The 25188-nt window shown below is 35.0% G+C and overlaps 6 protein-coding genes across 15 annotated transcripts; 3 read left to right on the forward strand and 3 right to left on the reverse strand.

Moving 5' to 3' along the window:
- Positions 1-29: 29 nt before the first annotated feature.
- On the forward strand, positions 30-4148 carry LOC142540433 (peptidyl-prolyl cis-trans isomerase FKBP20-1-like). The gene is made up of 6 exons (XM_075646565.1): positions 30-194; positions 2043-2171; positions 2633-2766; positions 2846-2925; positions 3256-3348; positions 3858-4148. Exons 2-6 carry the CDS (start codon positions 2063-2065, stop codon positions 4000-4002), a joined length of 561 nt encoding a protein of 186 aa, XP_075502680.1. The 5' UTR covers positions 30-194; positions 2043-2062; the 3' UTR covers positions 4003-4148.
- Positions 4149-4750: 602 nt separating this feature from the next.
- Positions 4751-9187, reverse strand: LOC142540434 (E3 ubiquitin-protein ligase SDIR1-like). Of its 10 annotated transcripts, none has more exons than XM_075646574.1 (10): positions 9006-9187; positions 8210-8279; positions 7899-7989; positions 7724-7778; positions 7583-7635; positions 7260-7488; positions 7017-7128; positions 6181-6226; positions 5238-5363; positions 4751-4997 (listed from the first exon to the last, which is right to left on the reverse strand). In XM_075646574.1, the coding sequence occupies exons 3-10, from the start codon at positions 7974-7976 to the stop codon at positions 4872-4874; spliced, it is 825 nt and encodes a 274-aa protein (XP_075502689.1). In that variant the 5' UTR covers positions 7977-7989; positions 8210-8279; positions 9006-9187; the 3' UTR covers positions 4751-4871. The 10 variants fall into 10 exon arrangements, with proteins under 10 accessions (XP_075502689.1, XP_075502688.1, XP_075502686.1 ...); XM_075646573.1 differs by having other exon boundaries at positions 7899-8000; XM_075646571.1 differs by having other exon boundaries at positions 7899-8039.
- Positions 9188-11080: 1893 nt separating this feature from the next.
- LOC142538432 (protein LATERAL BRANCHING OXIDOREDUCTASE 1-like) lies at positions 11081-12629 on the reverse strand. Its single transcript, XM_075643754.1, has 4 exons — positions 12381-12629; positions 11944-12188; positions 11494-11818; positions 11081-11338 (listed from the first exon to the last, which is right to left on the reverse strand). The coding sequence occupies exons 1-4, from the start codon at positions 12627-12629 to the stop codon at positions 11081-11083; spliced, it is 1077 nt and encodes a 358-aa protein (XP_075499869.1).
- Positions 12630-15142: 2513 nt separating this feature from the next.
- Positions 15143-18386, forward strand: LOC142538433 (uncharacterized). The gene is made up of 5 exons (XM_075643755.1): positions 15143-15249; positions 15622-17440; positions 17819-18020; positions 18114-18302; positions 18380-18386. Exons 2-5 carry the CDS (start codon positions 15640-15642, stop codon positions 18384-18386), a joined length of 2199 nt encoding a protein of 732 aa, XP_075499870.1. The 5' UTR covers positions 15143-15249; positions 15622-15639.
- A 297-nt stretch (positions 18387-18683) lies between these two features.
- Positions 18684-21473, reverse strand: LOC142540435 (ribulose bisphosphate carboxylase/oxygenase activase, chloroplastic-like). The gene is given in 10 exon segments (XM_075646578.1): positions 18684-18958; positions 19042-19323; positions 19546-20018; positions 20229-20287; positions 20289-20315; positions 20406-20511; positions 20645-20804; positions 20807-20930; positions 20932-20949; positions 21370-21473. Coding segments are annotated over 10 exon segments (1410 nt in total). The 5' UTR covers positions 21415-21473; the 3' UTR covers positions 18684-18842.
- Positions 21474-23142: 1669 nt separating this feature from the next.
- LOC142538986 (uncharacterized) lies at positions 23143-24184 on the forward strand. The gene has a single exon (XM_075644283.1). The coding sequence runs from the start codon at positions 23288-23290 to the stop codon at positions 23966-23968; it is 681 nt and encodes a 226-aa protein (XP_075500398.1). The 5' UTR covers positions 23143-23287; the 3' UTR covers positions 23969-24184.
- The last annotated feature ends 1004 nt before the right edge of the window (positions 24185-25188 follow it).

A 25188-nucleotide genomic window follows, 5' to 3' on the forward strand; every position in this document is an offset into this window, starting at 1 on the left:
ACCCTGCACTTGCCGTGAAGATTATAAAACCCAGCAAAATGGGACTGCGGAAACAAAGGCACCGACGATACAGCAGACGCTATATGGCCGGCGATCTCTATCTCAACTACACCTCCGCGCGACGATTTACCCAGTTTACCCTTCATCCTTCCTGGAATTACTGTTCTGCCCTCTACCCTCCACTTTCCTCTCAGGTGCGCATGCCTCTCCGCTTCTTAACTGATAAAAGTATTATGCTCTGTTTCACAGTATTATTTGATGATTTTCTTGAATTTGGAGTGTTTTCACTCCATGTGGTTACCGATTTATGTTGAAATTTTGAACGTGGAAGAGGAAGGGTAAGAATTGATGGGTTGCGATTGGGCGTTGTTTGGGTGAAGTGGTGTAATATATGTCTTATAAGCTTGTAGTTTTTATGCAATTGTAGTGGTTCATCGGATATTATTTGAAAAGGTTGTTTTTCTCTTGGCAATGATATAGTTATTTTTTGCTCCATTTTCTTAACCCCATACATAAAAAGAGAGGACTAAATGGTTTTTCTTTGGTTCCAAAATAATGGGGGATCTGAAAAACGAGTCTCTTTCTTTACGCCTTAAATTTAAGAAATGAGCAAAATGGTTCTTTTTCTAGCGGGTGGGTTTAAAAAAGTGGATGTAACTGCATGTGCTTCTCATCAAGTCGAGCTGTTGAGATTTTGGACCTTGAATTGACACAAGCCCACGATGTTTGTTAATTCAATCACCAATTAGAACCCTGTGGTGGCTCGAATGTTTTGAATGAGGTACAGATGTTGAGTTATTAAAATTCTTGAATATTTTTTGGAGAAAAATTCTATAAGTGATGGTTTTCCCGGTATAACTTTTCATATGGCTCTAACAGAAAAGACCAAATTTACCTTAATAAATTTCTTATTGGACTGACATTGCAGAGGTACCAAAGCGCATCATACCACCGACCAGCTATCCTTTAAACCTAAAAGAGAGGTCTTTTTTTTGTTGTGCCATGAGTTGAACGATGCCATTGGAGTGTTTGAATAACTATGATATAGCTATAAACCGTTTTGTTATGTTTTGATGTTGTAAATTGCTACTTGTGGTTGAACATAACCATTTTAACAAGTCCCAATTTTTGAAGTGGCAAGTGATTCAAGTATTGTCATTACTTGTTCAAGATGGCAAAGAGTTTTCTTTGTTTACAAGCAGTCGTGAGAAGATTTGTAGGTTATTTAACAACGGTTTTTGAATTTTCTTTCAATGCGCTGAGTTGACATTGTCATTAGCTGGATGATGTTCTGGTAAAAAAATAAATAGATTTTATTAGTTCCATTAATTTTTCCGTGTGTTTTATGTCACTATTTCATAATTTTAGTCAACAGATTTGAATTAATAGAATTCAAATATTTACCAAATCTGAAAAGATCGAACTAACCAGAAAGGATTCGTTGATACAGCGCGTGATATACATTTTATTGAAGTGATGTATAAGAATGCGTTATATTCTATTATCCATTAGCATGAGTAAAGTTGTTGAGCATTATAAAACAAAACATCCTAAATACTGGAAACCATTGAATGATATAAGACAAACTTCGTATAACTATATAAAACAAACATCAATATCTAAGTGGAAGTATAGAACAACACAAAACAAACATCATTAAATATGAATTACGATCTTATTGTTTTCACCTTGAATTCACAAACACTGCATCTAAGTTGTTTTTGAAATGTGACTTGAGCCTTTAAGACACTTGAGACGCTTTCATCACTAGCTTGCTATGCCTAGGTGCATGGGTTATGCTTCACTCTACCTTTTGCCTAGGGACACACTTTTAATAACGATAGAAGCTGGAACATGTAATCTGTGATTGGGCCATGCCTCTATTTGATTTTTTCATGTTAACCTCTATCTTAATCCATTTTGTTCCTGGGCTAAAAAAATGTACATGGTTTGATGTACATTTTTTTGGGTAAAAACAATTGTATGCTTTCTTGTGCGTTGCGCGTGTAATGCTGTGTAGCTCAATATCTTTCCACCCCCAGGCAATTAACAAAGAACAATCATGAGTGATTCTGTTGATTTGACTGGGGATGGAGGTGTCCTGAAGACAACGATACGTCGAGCGAAAGCTGATGCCATTGCTCCTTCAGAGACCCTTCCTCTTCTCGATGGTACGTTAATACAGCATGCACATAGAGTTCCTTGGTACTGTGGAGTTTGCTTTACATCTTCACTATTTTACTTAGGTTCTACATCATCTGCATGTTTTTATGAAAATGGCGTGCTTAGAATTTTTGATAAATGAAAACACATTTTTGTGAGTCACGGTGTTTTTTTTCCTGAAAATGGAGTAAAGATTTGCTACCCGTAATAACTTTTCGAACTTGAACCATGTCTCTTTGTTTACACGCAAACACTGTCAAACATGTAATAGATGGTTTCAGGACATGGACATTTGGTACTCATGAATAGAGTCGTGTTTCCTAAAACTATTGGGATGAAAAGTTTAAATAAATGAAGTTTTCTTAAACTGAAACTTCCATGTCTCTTTTCTGATGGTTAATATCTGTGACATTTCTGCTCGTACTGCTTAGAAGGATTAATTTTTTAATATCTTGGTTCTCGTTGACAGTTCATTATGAAGGCATCTGTGCCGAAACTGGTGACGTCTTTGATACTACACATGAGGATAACACTATATTCACCTTTGAATTGGGCACCGGATCTGTGATTAAAGCATGGGATATTGCACTGAGAACCATGAAGGTGAATATAACTGTATTCATGGAGCTATTATTGAACATTATTCTTCCTCAATCTTTTGTTCCTTCTCTATTTTTGGCAGGTTGGTGAGGTTGTAAAGATCACCTGTAAACCAGAATATGCCTATGGCAGTGCTGGTTCTCCACCTGATGTTCCCCCTGAGTACCTATCTCTTCTTCTTAACTTTGAACAAGTTTCATGAACAGAAGCTATTAAGATTATACTTTTGGTTGCCAGAAAAATATTTGATATCATTATAACGAACAGTTTTGTGATCCCAGACACATTTGAACAATGTTCAGCAACTTCCTTATTTTTGCTCGGCTTTTTTTTCTTTTTATATATGGTAGTTGATTTCGAGAGTCGAATACGTTTCCCAGATTATGTCTATTTATGGTTTCTAACGACACATTTTTCTGTATAATCAAAGTGATTCGCTCAAAATAATGTTTCTTGTAATCTATGCATATCATCTTTGAATTATATATGCAGTTCAACGCTCATTTTTGAGGTGGAGTTGGTAGCATGCCGTCCTCGTAAGGGTTCTAGTCTAGGCAGTGTTTCAGATGAGAAGGCTAGACTGGAGTAAGTATCATCTGTTAAATTTTCATTCTAAGCAGTTTGCATCGATTTAATTTCCCGTTAATATGACATCCACACTTATTTATTAGGGTTTGGAATAATAATAGAAACAACTTCGGAGTTTTTGGATAGTTACAGTTATAATGACACCTCCCTCCTAGCTGAACACAGTGAAATTCATGGAGAGTCCTACTTCTAAAAAACACACACTAATCCCTTTTTTTAAGCTCGTTTCTCATCCCTGTATTATCTACAACGAGAACTGTTGTAGTCATTATTTCAAACCTCGAGAGAGTTTCACTATCATTATGTTAACTCGAGAGTTGATCTAAGAAGCTCAAGATGTTCAAATAAATTGGTTGACGACGCCTAAAGTATGAACAATAAAGTTGATTAGAACCTCAAGCGGGGTCGATATTCGTTTCATCTATGATTTGATATGTGTTTTAGAACTGCATTAAAGTTTCCCAAATTTGAGAATAGATGGATGTTTATGTTACATATTTGTCCAGGGAGCTCAAGAAGCAGAGGGAATTGGCAGCTGCAGTGAAAGAAGAAGAGAAGAAGAAAAGAGAAGAAGCAAAGGCAGCAGCTGCTGCTAGGATTCAAGCCAAACTTGAAGCTAAGAGAGGAAAGGGTAAGGGCAAAGCTACATAAGCTCATTGATTGGCCTTGTTACTTGTAAAATTATTATTGCATGAACCTATTGTATTGAGAACTTCAATGGATATGCTTAATCTGAGATATTATGTAAGCAGTTATCAATGACTTAACTGATCAAATCTAAACTATTAGAACTGGTACTCTCTGTGCAATCACCTTTGATTTATTTTTCGCCGATTTAGTCCTTATGCTGCTATATGTTCGCTACATGTTTGAACTTGATCATAGTAAAAAGTTCATTGAAAAAAAAAAGAGGAAATTTGACATGTATATATATTAATAAAGTAAAGGTTTTTTTTTAAACATTTTTATCTGCAGCTGATTCAAGTGCCCCCTAACTGAACAGCACACGAATGGTCGCCTACAAATCTGTTTGTTCTCGATCGAAAGGATTTCGCAGTTGCAAGGAATTCGTCAAAATCCAAGACCTTTAATATTGTTAACCTTTTCAAGATGAACTATACTTCACCTTCTCGTCAATAAGAAAAAAATTCACACAAGCTTGCATTGACGTATACGAAATTCCTTTTTCAATGATGATATATAATATATAATCAATTAAGCTCGCAAGGCATTAAAAACTGGTATGCACCAAAAGGTCGAGTCTATGTCACAGTTCAATGCTGGACAAACTCTATGTTACAATTTCGTCTCGGGTCGAGTCTAATATCGAATGTGGCTAGCCACATTCATCTATGACTATGAGGTAGACGGGCAGTATACAGGAAAGGAAATATCGGAATCAATGCAATTAATAAATATCTTTATATTCTATTGAATCCAAGTTTTGGACCAGTTTACATATTTATACCTATATGTAATGACAAGTTAGCACATAATCTTACATCCCCAGAAATGTAAAGCTAGACCATATATGAAGCATCGTCTTCTCCTTGTCCAGTCTCAGACCATTGTGATCCGGCTCTAAATTTGCAAACTGGGCATGTCCCTTGTTGCCGTAGCCATGGATCAATGCAATTTACATGAAACTGCAAAAGAATTCATGAATAAATCGATGAATGGCCTATAAAGAAACATAGTAACCAAGTACGACCTCCAAACAAGGCAACGAGGCTGTACATCACAACATTGATTACACTGAATCATGTGAGACACAAATGCAATGCAACAATAATTAAAAGAGTGATGTATACATCCGTATTTTATAAACGGAGATACAAACTGAACAAACATATCCAACAAACGAAAAAATTGCGCTAAAGACAAACCTGGTGCAAGCATGGCAAGCTACGAATGAGCTCTCCAACATCAACTTGCTCCAAGCAAACACTACATGTCAAATCATCATCCGAGGTCTTTATTGACCCTTGTGCATTTGAAGGATCTTGCTTCTTCTGCATTTAATTTTTTTTAAAAAAAAACAGAAGGCAATTTGTTAATGATGAAATCAACAATGATCTGCCACACAAACTATACGGCAACAACAAAAATGAGGGGATATATGGAAAGACTTTTTTTTTTCTAAATCCCATTGCTTCATATAAGGAGAAAATGCAATAGCAACAGATAGAAAAAAAAATCTACATACCATATGCATAAAAAGCATTAGAGTTAAAATTTTCCTTTTGCTTTTGGAATCTCTTTAAATACCCAATTACTATTAAAAAAACAATTGCCAGATAAGCACCTATATGATCATACAGATAAAGAAAATTTATGTTTTTCCCAAAACAAAACAAAAATACAATAAATTACTCAATACATTATGAAAAAACCCATTTTCTCAAATAAACCTAAAAAAACACAGGAAACAGAATCATCATATCCATTTTCTGTCAACTTTCAATCATCTTTTTAGGCTGGGTTATTTTCCAAAAGCGTTGCACAACTGCTGATAGCTGTGTAACATAACAACAGGAGTCGTAAGACCAAACAAATAAAGTTGCCTATGTCAATTAGCATATATCAATATGTAGCACTTTGAATGTTTCAAGTTGTTTTTCTCACAATACATACATATATATATATGAAAATAAAACATGTTGAAGACACAATGGTTGACATATATTTCTGAATAGTAGTAATGATTGTGTATTCTCTCCAACACCTTAAAAATAAATTTGAATTGAAAGCAAAAGCCAATAAAATACCTAGTGTCAGCACAAAACTCAGCTGATATAAAAAATAATAGAAGGGGAAGAAGCACGGTACCTCAATTGAAGTTGAAGAAGAAGTTTGCACTACAGATGGACCAATGCTGTCAAAAAGACCAAAGAAAGATCCATGAACAATCAGCAAAGAGGTAAAACCTTATTTAATGCTGAAAATTTTCTCTCAAAGAAAGAGAAAACCATCTGTCATGCTGTGTTCCATTTTTTCCCTCATTCCCGCAGAAAAAATGAATAACATGGTCCAGGGAAACGAACAAATTGTCAAGATTTAGAAAGGAAACACTCCAACAAGCAGTCCATTCAACACTTAAATGAGAAAAGTTGGAATTACTGAAAATTTTGAACTTTAAAAACTTCAAGACTTTACCCTACAATGCAGTTCAACACAATCACCTTACAAATAAACAAAAGGTAACAAAAACAATTGAACAAAAGTAGATATCTAAATCAAGTAATACATATTTATACTTTCCTCTCTTGTTTGCTGCATTTTATAACATTGCCTGGTATGATAGCTTATCAGAATATATTGAAACATGTAACCAACTAAATGTGCAAGTCAATCTCGAAGGTTAAATGAAGGATTTCTAGAACATAACTAAAAACTAAAACAAAAAATTTCTAGAGCGACAATAGAGTGTCATCATAGAAATAAGCTAAAATCATAGTAAAAATACTACTACTGACATATCAGTGGCTAAACCAAAACGATCTAATATAGCAACAGGGAAAAGGTGCGCTAGAACTGACAAAACAAAATTATTTTTGCAAAAGTCCTATTAACAAATATATTAATTGAACATATACTATATGAAAGAATAAAAGCAAAAAGATTTTCATATTTTACTAAAAGGAAAATTTTCCGCCTTGACTAACCTTTGAGGGCCTGACACCTTGTACTTGTGAACTGGAAGAGCATTGATCTCTTCCTCGGTCATAGAGGCCGCGGGAATATTGTCAGCATCCAGTGCTCGCAATGTTTCATAATCTGGACGGTGAATAACATGCAATTTTTCATCAAATTTTTTTTAAAACTTAATTCTGCACATCTCTAAATGATCACCTACAAATAGGACACTTTTATAGCTTGATACCAGATTTTCCCACAACAAATAATACCTAAATCATCAAATTCCCTGTCCAGAAGAGCAAGCTGGAGTCTGAGACCTTGCAACCTCCCCCTCGTCGCGAGAGCTATAGATGGTGGCATGTGCAGCCGTAGTTCTGTGTGGCCAAGAAGTCCACTAGCAGCAACAGCATGAGCTTGAGCCTGTGCTTGAAGTTGCTGACAAGTTGCGTACATCCTAAGGGTGGTTGCCATAAAAAAGACACCAAGCACAAGCCAAAGCTTTGCAATGTTGAAAAGAGGGTAATGACTCAATATTTAGTATTTAACAACGGATTTATGTGAATACGCCAATTTCATAGAGAAGAACACCAACCAAAAAATTAGGAGACATTTGATGCGAGTTCAAAATCATAAACAGCAATAGCACTGCCACATAAAATGACAAATCGCAGAACAGTCAATGGGATGAACTAGCACAAAAGAAACAACATAAAATGGTAATAAGAAATAATACCTGTGACAAGAAAAGCAAGCGAGTTTGAATTGACTGGTCGTGCAGCATGAACCCGCTGCTCAGAATTAATTAAATGACAATCATGTGTCAGAGAGAGAATTATAATCGTGCAGTGAGAAAAATGAAGACAAGCCACGGTTTACAGAAGCAAAACTAGAAAATGCTAGCATATTACCACTGCACGCCGCTCAGGAATCAATCCTTGGAAACCAGTTTCTATATCTCCTCCCGTGCCTCGGAAAACAAAACTCATGGTACTTCAAAACCTGTTGCGGCACTAAACAACAAATTGTTTCCCACAGAATGCGAATTTATCCTTCAATAAAAGTAATAAACTGTAACAGACTAACAGTCATCTGACAAAAGAAATAGAAAAATACAACAAAGGTTCTGCAGATTGAGCCATGCCTATACTTGATTATAAATCAAAATTTTGTACGCATAAAAGTGGAAATACACTCAGACCCATGAACGCCAACCTCTCACCTGTTTTAGTCACAAAAATGAACTCGCCATCCTCAAATTTCATCAACTCGCTGCAAGCCCTCTATCGTATCTTAAAAAAATCAACGTGTTTGCAAAGTATCACAACCAAAAACAACTAGTTAAAATCATTAGCATTTATTCTAAATGTTCTAAATAAAGTTCCCTGTCAAAACAAGTTGTTATCCACAACCTTCTCCATGTTAGCAACTGATGAGATTCAGTAAAATATATCTCTGACATAGGAAAAAAGCAGCTATCATGCTTTCTTTGCAACAACTATCGCTTAAAGTTAATGCTGATAGTTGAAGAATCGCGCAATTTAATGAAAAAGAGAATTCAACCAACAAACAACACAGTGTTCACTTAATACACCAGCACAAAATCTAAACAATTCGATCAATCAAAGACAACTCCTCTCCAATTTTGCCGACGAAAATAACATGGACACTATTCTAGATCAAATTTCACACATTTCACCATCCCACCCTCCTGAACAAAAGAAACGAAACAACCAACAATTTGGAGCAAAATGTATGCTCGAGTTCACCTCATAACACGAGCTACAAATACAAAACATCAAATAATTTACTACCAAGCAAACATGACCACAAAATTGCAACCCCATACAATCTTTTTTGCACGCATAACATCGCCATTAAAAAACATTAATCTTCCAGAGAGAGAAATATTCGATCCCATTTCTCCTAACATTGATGATGATTGCTTCCATTAAAACAACAAAAACTCGCAATGCTACACGAGCATCCAAAATTGGAAAACGAAACAAGGTTCCTACCCAGATGGATTCCGCTGAAATTACAGGATCATATAGAAAAAAATGTGATCTTGGTTGGATTTATGTGGGTTCCGAGGCACAAGAATTGAGTTGACACGAACGCGTAGGGCTTTCTTATATTATATTATTAATTATTAATTTGAAAACCACATTTTCTTCGCAAGTTTTTGGAATTTATGTCGGAACCATGTAATCCATAAAATTTTTTCATGCCACGCCGTCATGTTGGTATTGGTTTTTTATTTTATTTTTTGATTCTGTATAATTAAATTACTTTAAGTCCTTAAACCCTGATTATTTTTCACTTCATCCCTCAAGCTTTTAATTTTTACAGTTTAACCCCTTTTGCTCCTTCGACACTCTTACATCAAATTAAAACAAAAATAATCACTCGTAGATGTTCGAGTTGATGAAGTATGTTAATATTTTGATCAATAGTTATGAGTTCAACTCTTCCTACCAATATTTTCTAGAGTGTGATTGTCTCACATGATTTGTCTATCTAGTATATTTACCTAACTAACGTGGTTTGCAAGTGACTGCATTAGTTCGAGAGTTTATCAAGTACGTATCGAAATATAGCAACTGTGGGTTCCATCGTCATAAAAAATAATAAAACAAAAATACACCGACAAATCGAATGATTTTCTATAACCACAAAAGGTGTATAATATATACACCATATTTTGTATATTGGGAAACATGTAAATGATCTTGTAACTGTTAATATGTGTGTGGAGCTTAATCCTTTATTTCAGGGTATTTTAGGTGTTTTACATATATTAATGTAGCTCTGATATTAATTATATCCGTTGGTAGCTGTCAATGTATTAGCATTCACATACAGAGAGAAAAACATAGAGTGACAAAAAAATAATTTTGAGAGGGGACATGTTCTTGTAAAATTCTCTTTTGTTTTTTTGATTTCATTATAATGAAAATTTGAAACTGTGGCAAGTTGGAGTACCTCTCACTTAAAGAATGTGAGAGAATCACTGTAAATCTTGTGTACTCTTGTGTTTATCTTTCGTCATCGTTTATCGCTTTCGATAATCAATACTAAAACCATAATTCTGAACAATTGGTATCACAGAGCATTATACTGACATGACTGGTGATGTAGATGTAGATAGAGTACTGCTAAATTTGTTTACACATTAGGTGATTATGTTGTTAGCTGAGTTTCGAAATTACAAAACTTTGTTGCACTTCTATAACTAAGGATGAGTACTTCGTTGCGAAAAAATATACATGTTTGATATCACTTCATAAGATCAGCATTGGAGGATGGATTCTAGCTCTTGAGAACATTGAAAAAATTCGCAATTCAATTGATATATATGTTAACGAAAACTGTGACAGTTGAAAATTGAAGTTGTGCGTAACTTCATTTGGACTTCTCTATTGAGGGGTGAGGAGTCGTTGCCTCTGCAGTTGGAACTGTCATTATGTTAGTAGTCACATAAATAAAAACACAGAGTGACGAGAAAATAATTTTGAGATATGTCATAGTTTTGTAAAAATTCTATTTGTTTTTCTTGGTTTCGTTATAGCGAAAATTTGCGACGGTGACAAATGGACGTAGCTCCCACATCGAGAGCTGATCACTATAAATTTCGTGTGTTCTTGTGTTTATCTTTTATCGTTTTCGGTAATCAAAACAAAGACCATGATTTCTAACATTAACTATATGTTAATTGAGCTTTTCATTAAAAAAAATTAAATTAAAACTGTTTATTTGGATTATAATTTGTTGAATAATTTCTTATAGATCGTTTAGTTTTGATTTTAGTCATCTAACCATTGTATAAATAATTTTAGTTTTATTCATTGGACCTATGTTGGGATGAAAAATTGTGCATCCAATGGGTGAGTGACACCTCATCGGTGCTCACATAGGTGTGCACGGTAGATGTATATATATAATTCTTCAAACAGACAAAGCTCAAAAAAGAATGAAGGTTTGTATATATATATATATATATATATATATATATATATATATAATTCTTCAAACAAACAAAGCTCAAAAAAGAATGAAGTTTTGGGAGTTGATTTGTCGGCCCAAATGAAACTTAGGTCTCCAACTTGAGATATTCTATGTTTGCCAACTTGCCATCCATTTTCTTGGCTAGAGTGTATCTAAGATAATCTATATATTTAACGTCATTTCTGTAAATTTGTGGGGAGCGATCATCGTCCACCATGGTTTCCACTGGGTTCAACTCAGCCTCATTGCCTGGGATCACGAATGCCGCCACGGATATTCTTCCTTTTTCTTCGTTAGTAACCGCTCTATGCTCGATGCTCTTGTATATCCCATTGCTCCAAGCCTCCATAACCAAGACAACGTATATATATATATAGATTTTGTCCATTAGAAAATCACAAAAATATATAAGGTCAGCTACACGAGAGTTTAGATATATTTAATCTCAAGTTTAGGGTAGCTAGCTTGAACTCAACCATAAAACAAATAGACACGTACCTCGAGAACATCACCTACGTTGACAACAATCGCATTTGGGATAGGCTTAACTGGCACCCATTCCCCCTTGTGCTTTATTTGTAGTGCAGTGATTTCATCTTCTTGCACGAGTAGAGTGATTGAACTAGCATCAGAATGTGGGCTGACTCCAAGTACCAAGTCAGGCCTACAACAGTTTGGGTAATAGTTCATTCTAATGCCTTGTTTCACACCTTTATGCAAATCTTTCAGACAATTTTCTTCCTTCCCCATTAATAACGACAAGTTTTTAAATATTTCATCCGTCACCCTTTGAATTTCGACCGCGTATTCGTCTACAGATTCCCTGTTAGTAAAAAGAATAATATGAAACTCATCAAAATTAATGCATGTACGTTCTCATTTTAAACTGTGTAGTATATCATGCAAATGCAAAAGAGCTAATACCATATTAAATGAAACCAAACATACTTGAAAGAGGGTATTGTGAGAGGCCAATACTTCATATTCCTCGTATTGGATGGCAGTGTCATCAAGAAAATAAGGTCATTCCAATCGAGTTTTTGATCCTCCGAGACCACGTAACCTTGTCCATATCCTTGAATATCATCCACGGCCATCGCATATTTCTTCTTCTCCGTTAATGGGAGAGCGAAAAACGCCGCTACACTTGCCTTCATGTTGGGTATAACTTCATCACAGTTGTGGTTAATTACCTGCATCCCATTCTATCATATGCTACCATTTTTCTTTTTCGTTCATATATAATGAAGGGATCCATTGAACTATATTATATAAATTTAGTCCACATATGTTAAGGCATCAGGCATCAACACAATAAATATATCTATAACTTTGGATTAATAGACGATGAATCAATAATAGTTTTGCACTTTCAACATTTTTACCTGGAAGAAACCCCATTCCTTACATGCAACATCCAACTTTCTTCTTTCGGCTTCGTCTCCATCGGAAAGCAGAGAAAGATCTATGATAGGAATATGTAAAGAAAGATGGGATATATCAGAATCTTTAGGTCTATCCTCGTCGTCTTTGATGTACTTTTCGGGGATATTCGTGGGATCATTTCTTACGATTTCTTGAACACTTGGCACAGGCAAGGAGCTTCCATAGCCTAATCCTTCATCTTCTTGCATTGTGCCCATAATTCTGACTACTTGTGAATGAATGTTCTTCCTAGTGCCTATACATTTGGTGCAATATTTATACACCAATCAACTGAGAATCTTGGAATTAGTTTCCATAGGAGATTCCAATTCAGTGTTTCATGATTTCTCTAATTGTCTAGTTGCTACAAGCTTAATAATGACAGTTCTTGGTTTTTGGTAATGTCCATAGACGATCAGATAATATTTTGCAATAAATTAATCATTTTTTATACTTTCATAATTTGGTTACTTTACATCATTAACAAGGTTTGTTTGTAGTGGTTAACATTATGTTTATACCCATCGAATGTTCATTATAGCAAAATCGATCCATACCTTTAAGCCAAATATATTATTTTGAGTTCTTTTCACTTTATTATATATATATATAAACCAAAATTATTTACATAAGTTTTATTTTTCAATGTTGAATTTTTTAGTTTATTTTTTGAATATATGTTGACAAAGATTTTGATTATAAAAACCGATTTGCCTTACTAGATTCTATATAACAATATATGTTGCTAGTATTTCGTCTTTTTTTTTTTTTTTAGAATACACTGTCTTTTTTTAAAACTACCACGTTGTAATAACGTAAAAAAATTTTATTTTTAACTTAAAATTAAAAAGTAAAAAAGATATATACGAGACCAAAGATGTAATAATTATTTTTAGTAATTTACGGTTGTTGATGAATTTTTAATAAAGATGCAATTGAAGTAGCTTAAATATTAGGCTTCGTTTTGACAAGTACTTATAATTTTTTTTTATTAAACTATTTTTTTAAAAAAAAATTTAAAAGTTATTTTAAGAACAAATATATGTTTGGACAAATATTGTATAAAAACATTTCTACAATTAAAAAAGATTTTTTTTTATTTTCATCATTGTCTTAATTTCTAAAAATATCAAAAAATATATCTACATTGTTTTTTTTTAATTATACTAATTGGGTACACTTTTTAAACAATATTTTTTTAAAACGTTTTACAAAAATCTTATCCAAACACATGCTTCAAATTTTTTTACCATATAAAACACTAAAAGAGTTTTGTCCAAACGGAGCCTTAAACTCTATCATCAATCAATTTATATTACAAAGAATACTTAAATAAAAGAATGTAATTTTTAATACCGCATGGGTATCTCCGCTATTTGTTGGATTGTCCGCGGAGAGAATTATTCTTGGTTATACCAATGGATCATATATAATTAATATTTTCTAAGATTTTGACTTTTACAACGAACATCTATTAATATTGTGATATACTAAAAAATATAATATATTTTTCTACTGCTTGACTCGTAAAATAAAATGATGATAAAAAATCTATTGGTAATGACAAAATATTTAATTGATTTTAGCTTACATTATTATAGAATTCGAGCTAAACATCGCACTAAACCAGTGTCATATCACATCCATTTTTATCTTCTTCTTTTTCTTAGCAATGGCCACCCGTAAAGAGGATAGTTGACTTTGGCTATTGATAGGTAATGATTCAATTTAATTATTCAATTTATTATTGAAGCTCAAATTAATTATAAAAGCCCAAGCCCACAATTAATTATAAAAGCCCAAGCCCATTATACACTCCAAAAAAATCTATAAATATGAGAGGATTCTCATTATTCAAATGAGGATGATTTTATGCTTAAACTACTTTTTAGCTTTCAATTAACATCTTTGAATTATTTTCTGACTTGAGCGTCGGAGTGTCTAGGTCGAGAAAACCTCGGCGCCTCTTACGTTTGTTTGTGACGCAGGTGATAACCCACAAAGATTTCTATCCACCAGCTACTTGAACTCGTTTACGAACTAACAGAATAATTCGGATAATCACAATATTTGACTGTATCAGCTACCTTGTTCTAATATTTCTTGTGCTAAATAAATTTTTCATTCAAGTCTTCTGAAAACGTGTATCACTGGGTTAAAATCATATAATCCGATATTTTAGGACCCTTTGATACAAAAAAAAAAAAAAAAAAAAGAAAAGAAAAAATAAAACAAGATACAAACTTAAATAATAAGGTTTATTTTGAGATCGGCCTATGATATATTATTTTTGTATCCATTTTATATAGTATCATTTATTTTTTTAGTTACGATAAAATAATTATTTATTGAAATAATCGATATACAATCAAACATATACTAATGTTACAAATAGAAAAATTAGATTATGTGAAATAATTTTATCAATAAAATATATACACTAAATAAATGTAGATAAATCAATCAATCAAAATAAAATAAAATAATTAATGTATACATGAGTTAAGACCATTGAGAAGAAATAATTGAAATTTCGATAGATTTTATATGAAAAAATAAATAATATATATTCTAAAAAGAACTAAATACGGGGAAAAAATTCATTATGTTTTTAGGTAATTTTCCCTCAAAATTATTGAAATATGAGGCTTTCATTTTTTGGCAAACTCCCAAAATGGACCGGGTCTTGGATAAGCCCAGATTACATAACCGGTCTATCCGGTTGTTCTTTCGACTCTTTGCCTTTCTATAAACAAAAAACCTAATTCTCCTCTAACTCGGTTTCGTTTCAATTCCCCCACGATTCTCGATCGAGTTTCACAAAAAAAGGTGATTAATTAACTTCAGTCGAGTAATTTCTTATAAACCACCACCTCGGAATTCATGTCTTTTTGAATGGCCATTGCCGAAATTAATTAATGTTTATTGGGTCTTATAGTGTTTATCTGTTGCTTTCGACTACATTTGCATGTTTGAGAATTGAATTTCTATTGTTTTTCTCTCAAGCTTTTATTTTTTGTGATAAAAAGGGTTGTTTGTTCTTCGTTTGGTTGGATTGAAATGAGCGTCTGCGTGATTCAGACTTAGGTTCGGTTTTTCGTTTCAAGATTCTCGTCTTCTCTGGCATTTTTTTTCATGTTTTGGGAGTGGGGAGGAGAATAATGGTTGCCCAGAAAGTGATTTGTGTTCTTTTCTGTAAAGGTGAAATCTTCATGTGAAATGGCTTCGGATTTGGAACCAGTAGCAGTGACTCCGCAAAAGCATGACCCAGCTTGGAAGCATTGTCAAATGTATAAGATTGGGGATAAAGTTCAGCTCAAGTGTATATACTGTGAGAAAATTTTTAAAGGTGGTGGGATTCATAGGATTAAAGAACACCTCGCGTGCCAGAAAGGGAATGCGGCGACTTGCTTGAGAGTTCTACCTGATGTACGGCTCCAAATGCTCGAGAGCTTAAATGGGGTTGCGGCAAAGAAGAGGAAGAAACAGAAGCTTACAGAGGAGACCTCTAGTTATGATAATCCAGGGACTATTGTTGTCGATCCATTAAGCAATAATTGTGATTTAAAGACTGACGTCGATTTGCTTCCCGTTCCTGAATTGCTTGAGCACAATGTGGATGTATATTCGAGTAGAGAAGACATTGTGAGCGGCAATATAGGTGGTAGAAAAAAGAAAGGGAGGATTAGGAAAGCGCCTGATGTGGCCAATGCTAATGCTATTGCTTTCAATAGTTTCCAAGCTATGAAAACAAAGAAGATTAGCGATCCAGTTTACATGGCATTGGGACGGTTTTTCTTCGATGTGGGGTTACCTGCGGAAGCTGTAAATTCTGCTTATTTTAAGCCAATGGTTGATGCGATTGCCTCTCAGGGAGTAGAGGCTATTAGCCCATCTTTCCATGATCTTAGGAGCTGGATTTTGAAAAATGCGGTACATGAATCCAGGAGTGATGTTGATAAATGTAGAAGAGATTGGGAAAATAATGGGTGCACTATTTTGGTGGATGAGCGGAATTTGAAAAAGGGTAAGACCTTTGTTAACTTTTTCGTGTATTGTCCACTAGGTACAGTCTTTTTGAGATCTGCTGATGTATCCGACACCGGAGGTTCTGCAGATGCCCTTTATGATTTACTTAAGCAGACAGTGGAAGAAGTTGGTATGAAAAATGTTTTGCAAGTAGTAACAAGTAGCGAAGATCGGTACATCATTGCCGGGAGGAGACTTTCCGACACATGTCCAACTGTTTTTTGGAGTCCTTGTACTCTTCATTGCATTGATTTAATGCTAAAGGACATTGGAGAACTTCCAAGGGTGAAGATTATACTTGACCAAGCAAAATCAATCTCAAGATTTGTTTATTCAAATCATGTTGTTTTGAACATGATGAGGCGATTCACATTTGGGATTGATTTAGTTGATCTGGGAATTACTCGCTACTCAACAGATTTTGCTACATTAAAAAGGATGTTAAATGTTCGACATTATTTGCAGTCTATGATTGCTTCCGAGGAGTGGATGGAAAGCCCGTACTCAAAAAAACCCGTGGCATTTTCTATACAAAATTATGTAAATAATGAATCGTTCTGGTCTACATGTGCCTCAATTATTCGTTTAACAGATCCACTCTTGCGACTTCAGAGGATTGTTTGTAGTGAAAAGAGGCCTGCTATGGGATATGTATGTGCTGGAATTTACAGAGCCAAAGAAACAATTAAAAAGGAACTTGCCGATACGGAAGACTATTTACTTTATTGGAACATCATTGATCGTAGGTGGGAACAAGTTCAGCATCATCCCCTTCATGCAGCTGGTTTCTATTTTAACCCCAGATTTTTTTACAATCTTGAAGGGGATGTGCATCATCATTTTCGATCACTAGTTTATGATTGTATAGAGAAATTGGTTTCTGACCCTAAGATTCAAGACAAAATTATGAAGGAAACAGCATCGTTCCAAGGTGCTGTGGGAGATTTTGGGCGAAAGATGGCTGTTAGAGCTAGAGATACTTTACTCCCCAGTGAGTTTCCTTTTCTAATATCGGTTTACATTACATTTATATTTGTTTTCACATCATCCCACTTTGATGGATCCCTCTTAAATTTGCACAATGCCCTATTCCACTTCCCTCTTAATAACTTTAACTTTTGCAACAAAGATGCTGTGATTGAGGATCGATAGCACAACACTCTTGATGTGTGGTATCAAAAGTATGTTTCTTGACAAAAAGAAAAGCCCCCCTCACGTATCACCCCCTAAGCGAAATTAGCATGAACCTGCGAGCACATTTTTCAAAAGATAATTTGTTGGCATACCATGACAATTGGAAATTTGTCTTCTTGATTGATGAATAATATGGTATTCATGAACTTATTCATATCCTATTTGATTGTTTTAGCTGAGTGGTGGTCAGCATATGGTGGGGGATGCCCGAATTTGGCTCACTTGGCTATTCGAATTCTCAGCCAAACTTGCAGTTTGTTCCCTCATAAGCTTAATCACATTCCTCTAGAACACATGCACGAAAGGAAAAATTGTTTGGAGCACCAGAGACTCAGTGACCTTGTCTTTGTTCAGTATAACATGTCCTTAAAGCACGTGTAAGTAGAATTTACAACTGATTTACTTTATTGTTAATAGATTTTGAAGTTATAGTCTGTTTCTTATTAGTTATTACTTGATATGATTCAAAGTGGAAAAGAACAGGGATGCACGGATCCAATTTCTTATGAGAAATTTGAGATCATTGAAGATTGGATAATGGAGAAAGAAATAGGCTCTGAAAGTTCAGAAACTGCCGACTGGATGGCTGTTGATCCACCCTTAGGCAATGCTACGCTCTTAGGATCATCAATTGACGATTTTGAAGCCTTGGGTTCCTGGTACTGCTGCTATATGTCGAGAAATATACATTAAAGAGTGTTACATTATACATTACTAGATCATTGCCAATTTGCAGGATTTGAAGATTTTGAAATTTTTGACTGGCTGAAAGAAAGTGAAGAAAATGGCAACGAGAACATAGCAAGCATGTAGATTCTGGCCAAGAAAATCTTCGTTCTGATGGGGAAGGTATATGTAATAAAGATTAATATAAGAGAGGTCATATTACTTAAACTATCTATTGTATGACATGTATGACTTGTTCGGAATATATGTTAAAGATTAATGTAAGTGAGGACGTACATTAAACTATCTATGTTGTATGATACATATGACTTGTTCGGAATTGAATGCTACTTGTAAATTTGGAGCATACCTGGTGATGCATCACACTTGTATATTTCATTCAATCATTTGGTAGTAAACATGCAAAAGTAGATCCAGTACACAGCACAAAACTAATTCTTACTAGTAGCCTAAACACTACTCGAATAACCTATCTCATTTCAACCCCATTGGGCAGAAAAACAGAAACAATTCTAGTTCGTGTATAGGCACGACCCATTGTCGCTCCTTGCAGTTGGATCGAAGTTAGATGCATTTCGGTCTGTGCAACCTTCAGGCACTGGAACTCCAACTTGTTGGGCTGCTTGGCCTGCCAAAGGAATGTAGTAGAACAGCAAGGGAAAATAGAACTTTCTACTATGCACAATATTAGGCAATAAACTCAGACTCTACCGTAGAATGTCCCTCTTTCGATAGCATCCTTGTTAGCATCTCCCAGGGCAGCATCTTTCAGGTATTTGTCTGCCAACTGCACTCTCTTCACATTCTCCTGCTCCTGGACCAGCATGAACCCGTATTCAAGCAATTTCTCAAGCGTCATTTTTGGTTGCTCGAACTTCGGTGGCCCTTCCCTCGAGTTCACGAGCTTCTTACCGATGCTCTCTACTCCCACTTTGCTTATCCATTGCCTAACTTCGTCATCGTATACTCTTGCCCTCAGAGCACCGAAGAAATCTGGAAGACAGCGAGGACATTCAGTTTGGGTTTCAGTAAAATTTAACTCGAAATATTTGAGAAAAAATGTTCAAAGCTTATTTTTAGATTCGTGGAGGGTAATTACTCTATAGAAATGGTAGAACTGTACAATAACTGGTATAGGACATGAGTAGAAATAAAGATAAATAAATAATTAATCATCACTCTTAAGGACGGGTCGAATAAACTGTCTGCTCTTACCTATGGATTGTCCAGGGAAGGTGTCGACCAGTTTGATAATAGCTTCTTGTGGGACATTATCAGTTCGGAAAATACCAGTGCAGACACCGATACGATCCTCACGAGTAGGAGCCCAGTAGAACTTCTCCATACGGCCATCACGAATTAGAGGGGCGTACAAGGTTGAGAAGTCGTTGCCCGTGACTATGATGGGGACTCGCGGATTCTCCTCTTTGTTGTACATACCAGGGAGCTGCACATTTGTGGGGTTGTCAGCAATGTTCATGAGAGTGGCATTCACCATTTGGTTGTTGACTGTATACTGTGTGGTTCCACCCATACGGCCGGCACCTGCATCGAGATCGTTGATGAATAGGCAGCACATTTTGCCTTTCCTGATGATGTCTGCTGCTTCACGATACCTCTGCCGGACCAGCTTCGCCGGTTCTCCGGCATTACCGCTCTCCAGTTCTCCGGCGCTCATCATGATGGGGCTGTAGATAGGTTTTTTTTGTCGGAGAAAATGGGCTAACAATATATATATATACGACAGAGCCTGAAAATTAATATCACATCGAAACTCTGTATTAATGCATGTGTTCGTGTAGAACTTCTGTCCCCTCAAATCTGCCATTTTGTATATCTAAAATATTTTTCTAAAATAACAATCTCTACATACATAGATATGTTAATACTTCACTCACTTGATTCCCATCTTGGCGAAGACAAGCTCGCACTGAAATGATTTACCCTGACCTTTGCCCTCCCCAAATACCCAAAATAAGAGGAACCTGCACCAAACATTAGTTTAAAGTTAGAAAACACGCAATTTATTTGGATGGGATAGCCTAAAAATAATGCACAGAAGCAATCAAAATCACCTTGATGTTAGGCAAGCTCATGAAATTCTTGGAAATGTGAACAACAAGCTTGTCCATGAATGCAGGAGCGATGTAAAATCCACCCATTGTGTTGTCCAAGTTATATCTGCCATCAACGATCACCATTATCAGAACTAGCTACGCCCTCGTCGAATTTTTAGTAAAAAATATTCGTATATAATTTTCCTGGAAATCAAGAATCGTGTATATAAAGTGAGATGCAGACAGAAAAAACCTACGTTTTTAGCCCAGTGCTGAGGTACTCGTACGAGCTCATGATGGCATCGTGCGTTCCCATACCGTCGGGTGCTTGGAATAGGGAATCAACCTTGCCCTTTCCTCTGGTAATATCTTGTTGATCGTCGGATATATCGTTGCCTAGACCAGCCCATCTATCGATTTTTTGGCCCCTTCTGCAGCCACAATCTTCAAATTTGAAGATGGGTTCTTGACTACAAAGGAGGAGTTCACCTTCTTCAAGCTGGTGCCTAAGAAAGAAGAACTCGGGACCGCAGCTCCAGCACCGGGATCCATGCAAGTTCAGCTGCATCATCATATGTCTAAATTCCAAGTCTTGTTGCAAAATTGAAGTTCCTATTTACTCTTCTCCAAGATTCGTACGAGTATAAAGCTAACTTCATTCAAACAACGAAGAAGTTGCCATTGATCAATTAACGAGTGATCAAGATCGTGAAGTGGAAAAAAACATAATTATATACACACGTGCATATTCATTTATAACAAAGCTTAAGACTTTTAATATGTAAAAGCTAAGCAAAGCCATGACTTTAAGTATTTTTCTTTTTTAAACTCTGAAAAGGTTTGAAGTTTGATCAAGCTAATCAAAACCAATTCAGAAAAGGCTTCGAGTATATTTCCTTCGTAATTAATGTTTAGCTAAACAAGTATTGAATCTGTAAAAGGCCGACATAGAACGTAAAACATAAAATCAAGAAGTATGCACCGGTAGATGGTTAACGACTCCGGCAGTTGAGAGGGCGGCTGCCATTGTTGTTAACCGTGACTCGACTTGGTTGTGTACAATTACAAGTTGTAGGAGAACGAACTTACTGCAAAGGGAATTTAAAAAGGGTACACAAATTTGAAAGGACTGGACTTTGCATCCTCAGTGGCCACACGCTGAAGATAACCCATTACCACGTAGTCTATGAATTAAAGGCTGAAATTGCTGAGACTCATTTTTTTTTTTTGGGGGGGGTTGCAATTATTCAACTTGGCTTTTGAGGATGGCATTTCATCCCCACTCGAATTTCTAGGTAAGATTTTTAGATTAAGAAAAATTAGTAAACAATATTGTTCGGATTGGTTTGTCGTTTTTTTCCTTTTCCTGGAATTTTTTTCCTGGGTGGTGAACAGAACTCGAAGGTGGGGTGAAATTTGTTGATCTTTCCACCAAAAAATAATAATAATTCTTGAAAGTTACTACTATTATGGTTAAATTGAAAGAATATGTGTTAGTTTGTATGGTTTCTAATTAAAAGTGCAAGTTTTTGCATGTAATTTTTAGATTTTAGTTACTATATTTTGTTTTTTTTTTTTTTATTACCGAATATCATATATTTTTCTTGTCCAAAATTTAGATAGCGTCCTACAAGCCCCGACTTCTATTTGCGTCTGGAGTTTTCTTTTAGATTTTAGTGTGAGCAGTGACACATCTGGATATTTAATATTTTTTGTATGAATGGTCTTCAAAAAAATAAAATTTTGTGACATTTGATAAAATAAAATGGTGGTGGAAAACGATTTATGGGATAGCAGTTGCATTTTATTTAGTTTTTTTTTAAATACACCAACATATAAAATAATATCAGTTGCATTTTAAATATTTTTTCCTTCGTTTTTTTACAATCAAATTAATACATTTTATTATTATTATTATTAAAAGAATGAATCAATTGCGAAGAGGTAAACACAGGTAATACCCAGATAATAGAAAAATTCAAAGGATTCCTAGATAATTTATCGAACATTTTTAGAATGTAAGATTTTTTTTATAAAAAAAAAAAAACTAATAACTTGATCAGGTACAAAAATTTATCCTTTGGTTTCACGTGTTGATCGTTTGTTGCTCTGGTTTGATGTTTTTTTTAAAAAAAATTGTAATGTTCAATTGTTGTTCCAAACCTAAATATATTTCAATAAATATTTTATGTTAGTAAAAAATTTCTTTCCTATAAAGAAATTGAGAGGAAACCATATATTCTGATCTAAGCATTCCTGACTAAACAGCTTATGCATGTATAAAGTTGATTCAAATTACTCGAAGCGAGTAAGAAATTGATAATATTGTGAACTCAATACGTATCTTTCCTTAATTTAGGCCGCAAATTGAACAGAGTAAATATATTTTTAGATTCTGTAATTATATTCACATAATATTTGTATGTTATTTTCAAATTTCATGTAAATAATAGTTGAATAGTGATTTTTCCACATAAGTAATTTTTTAGATTTTGTAATTATATATTTGTATATTATATGAGGCACGCGTGATATATGTACGTAACGACTAGTATATTTTATACGTACGAGTAAATCTCTCGTAACGGTGGTCGATATAATTAATTTTTATAATAAAAAATAATATTTTTAAAATAAAAAAATTATTTTATTATTTGAATCGAGTATTAATAAAAATATTTGATGTATACAAAAATAGTGCTAGGTAGACGGGCATGGCCGTAAATTTTAAAGCCAAAATTAAAGTGATTTTAGTTAAAAGTATATTGTCAGCATAATTTACTTATTGTCAAAATCTAAAGGTGAGAGTTCTTCATCAATCATCACGTCCCACCAACGAATTCTTCTTTCCTTTTTTCATCCGCCATTAGAGAACCCGTATCTGTACCTTCCATCAGTCCATGGAAGATAAACTGAACAAGAAGATCAAGAGCTGCTGCAAGAAGAAGCAGAAGCACCAGCACCCGAACGACCAGACAACCAGACCCACATCTGATTTCTCCTTCAAACCCAGCGCACAAGTCAAGGGTCTCAGATTTGGGGGCCAATTCATCGTAAAATCCTTCACTATCCGACGTGCCGGTACTCTCGAACTACTCCGCCTACTCTCCATTCCTCCCGCCAACTACCACAACCAACCCAAACCGCGGTTCCCTTCGACCACCGTGTACGTGCCTACCAACTTCACGATCCTCGCTCACGAGGCTTGGCACACGCTCACATTAGGTCTGGGGACGAAAAAATCCAAGGTGGTGCTCTTCGTTCTGGAATCGGAGAATATGAAGGCCGCGATGGATAGATTCTGGCCGCCGGAGATTCCCATGGGTGAAGTGAATAAGAAGCTGATCAGAGGGCTGACGGGCTGCGAAATGTCCCGGTTCAAATTCAGGAAAGGATGTGTAACTTTCTACGTTTACGCCGTTCGAAGGATTGGCAACATGGGTTTCGCTTGCGCGCAGGATCTGAAAATGATTCTGCAATCGGTGGTTGCGCTCAAGGATTTCATAGATCACACGGCGATGCTCGCCTTGCCTAACCAGAGAAGCATCAGCTACACCCCGCCGGTCGCTGCCGTTCATTAGATGAGCTGTCCGTAGCATCTTTTGCTATTCCAGAAAATGTTTCGAGGATTTGACTTAAAATATTTGTTTCTTTCCATTTTCCGGTAAAGTTTTTTTTTTCATAATTTTGTTGGAGTTGTTTATTTTTGGTTGGGGGTGTTATGTTATGTTATATTTTATTTCTTCCCGGATCTGTATTTTAGGAGTAATAACTCGAGTCAAGTGGAGTGAAGATTTTGCCAGTTTATCTTCTTATATATTTTATTGGGATTGGATATTCTACTGTGTTGAAAAAACAGCATTTTGTGTTGTGCATTTTTTTACACGAGATGATCACGTGATCATCTCATGGACACATCACATCACATGAGATAAATTTAAAAAATTGTCAGATTAAACGAGACGATAACACGTACTTGGGATGTGTTTTCAACCAACAGAATATCAAAATCCATTTTATTGTCAGTTGGAATTTATTACCATTCAGTGATTTACATTCACGTGAATCTTTAAAATTTATTGCCTTACGATTCATTCCATCCCACATTCCCTCATTGTACGGCATTTGATCAATTCTAAAATATTGTCCTAAAAAAATTTGATGGGATGGATAGTAAAATAACTTTCATCAAACATTTTTCAAAAAAAATTGATCTTCTGAAAACACTAAAATGTATTTAGAGATGATCATTTTTTAAAAACGAAAATTGACCGAGTTTATTCCCCTAAATATCCCAGAAAGAATCGAGTAAATTTGGTATGATATATGCCCGTGGAACACCACATGACACTCTCCACGATGCATTATATGTCTCTCGCTGTTAACAAAAACTTGCATGAAACGATCTCATGAATCGTATTTTATGAGACGAATATCTTATTTGGGTCATCCATGAAAAATATTTTTTTATGCTAAGAGTATTACTTTTTATTGTGAATATCGGTAAGGTTGACATGTCTCACAGATAAATATTTGTGAGACCGTCTCACAAGAGATCTACTCATCGCTGCTATGGTAGAATCGAATTATGTATCTTAAAAACATTTCTTCATTAAAAAAATCGAATTTTGGAGCAAAATGTGATTTGAATTTACTTTTAATATTATTTAAAATAATATACGAGTGAGTGCGTGTGATTTGAATTGCATGCTTAATTAATTAATCACTTTATTTACTTTCTAGCTACTTCGATTTCGGCCATAAATCTAACTACAACAAGCGTCGATGTGTAATGCATTGG

This window comes from Primulina tabacum, chromosome 3 (assembly GCF_025594145.1).
Source record: "Primulina tabacum isolate GXHZ01 chromosome 3, ASM2559414v2, whole genome shotgun sequence".
NCBI lineage: Eukaryota > Viridiplantae > Streptophyta > Magnoliopsida > Lamiales > Gesneriaceae > Primulina > Primulina tabacum.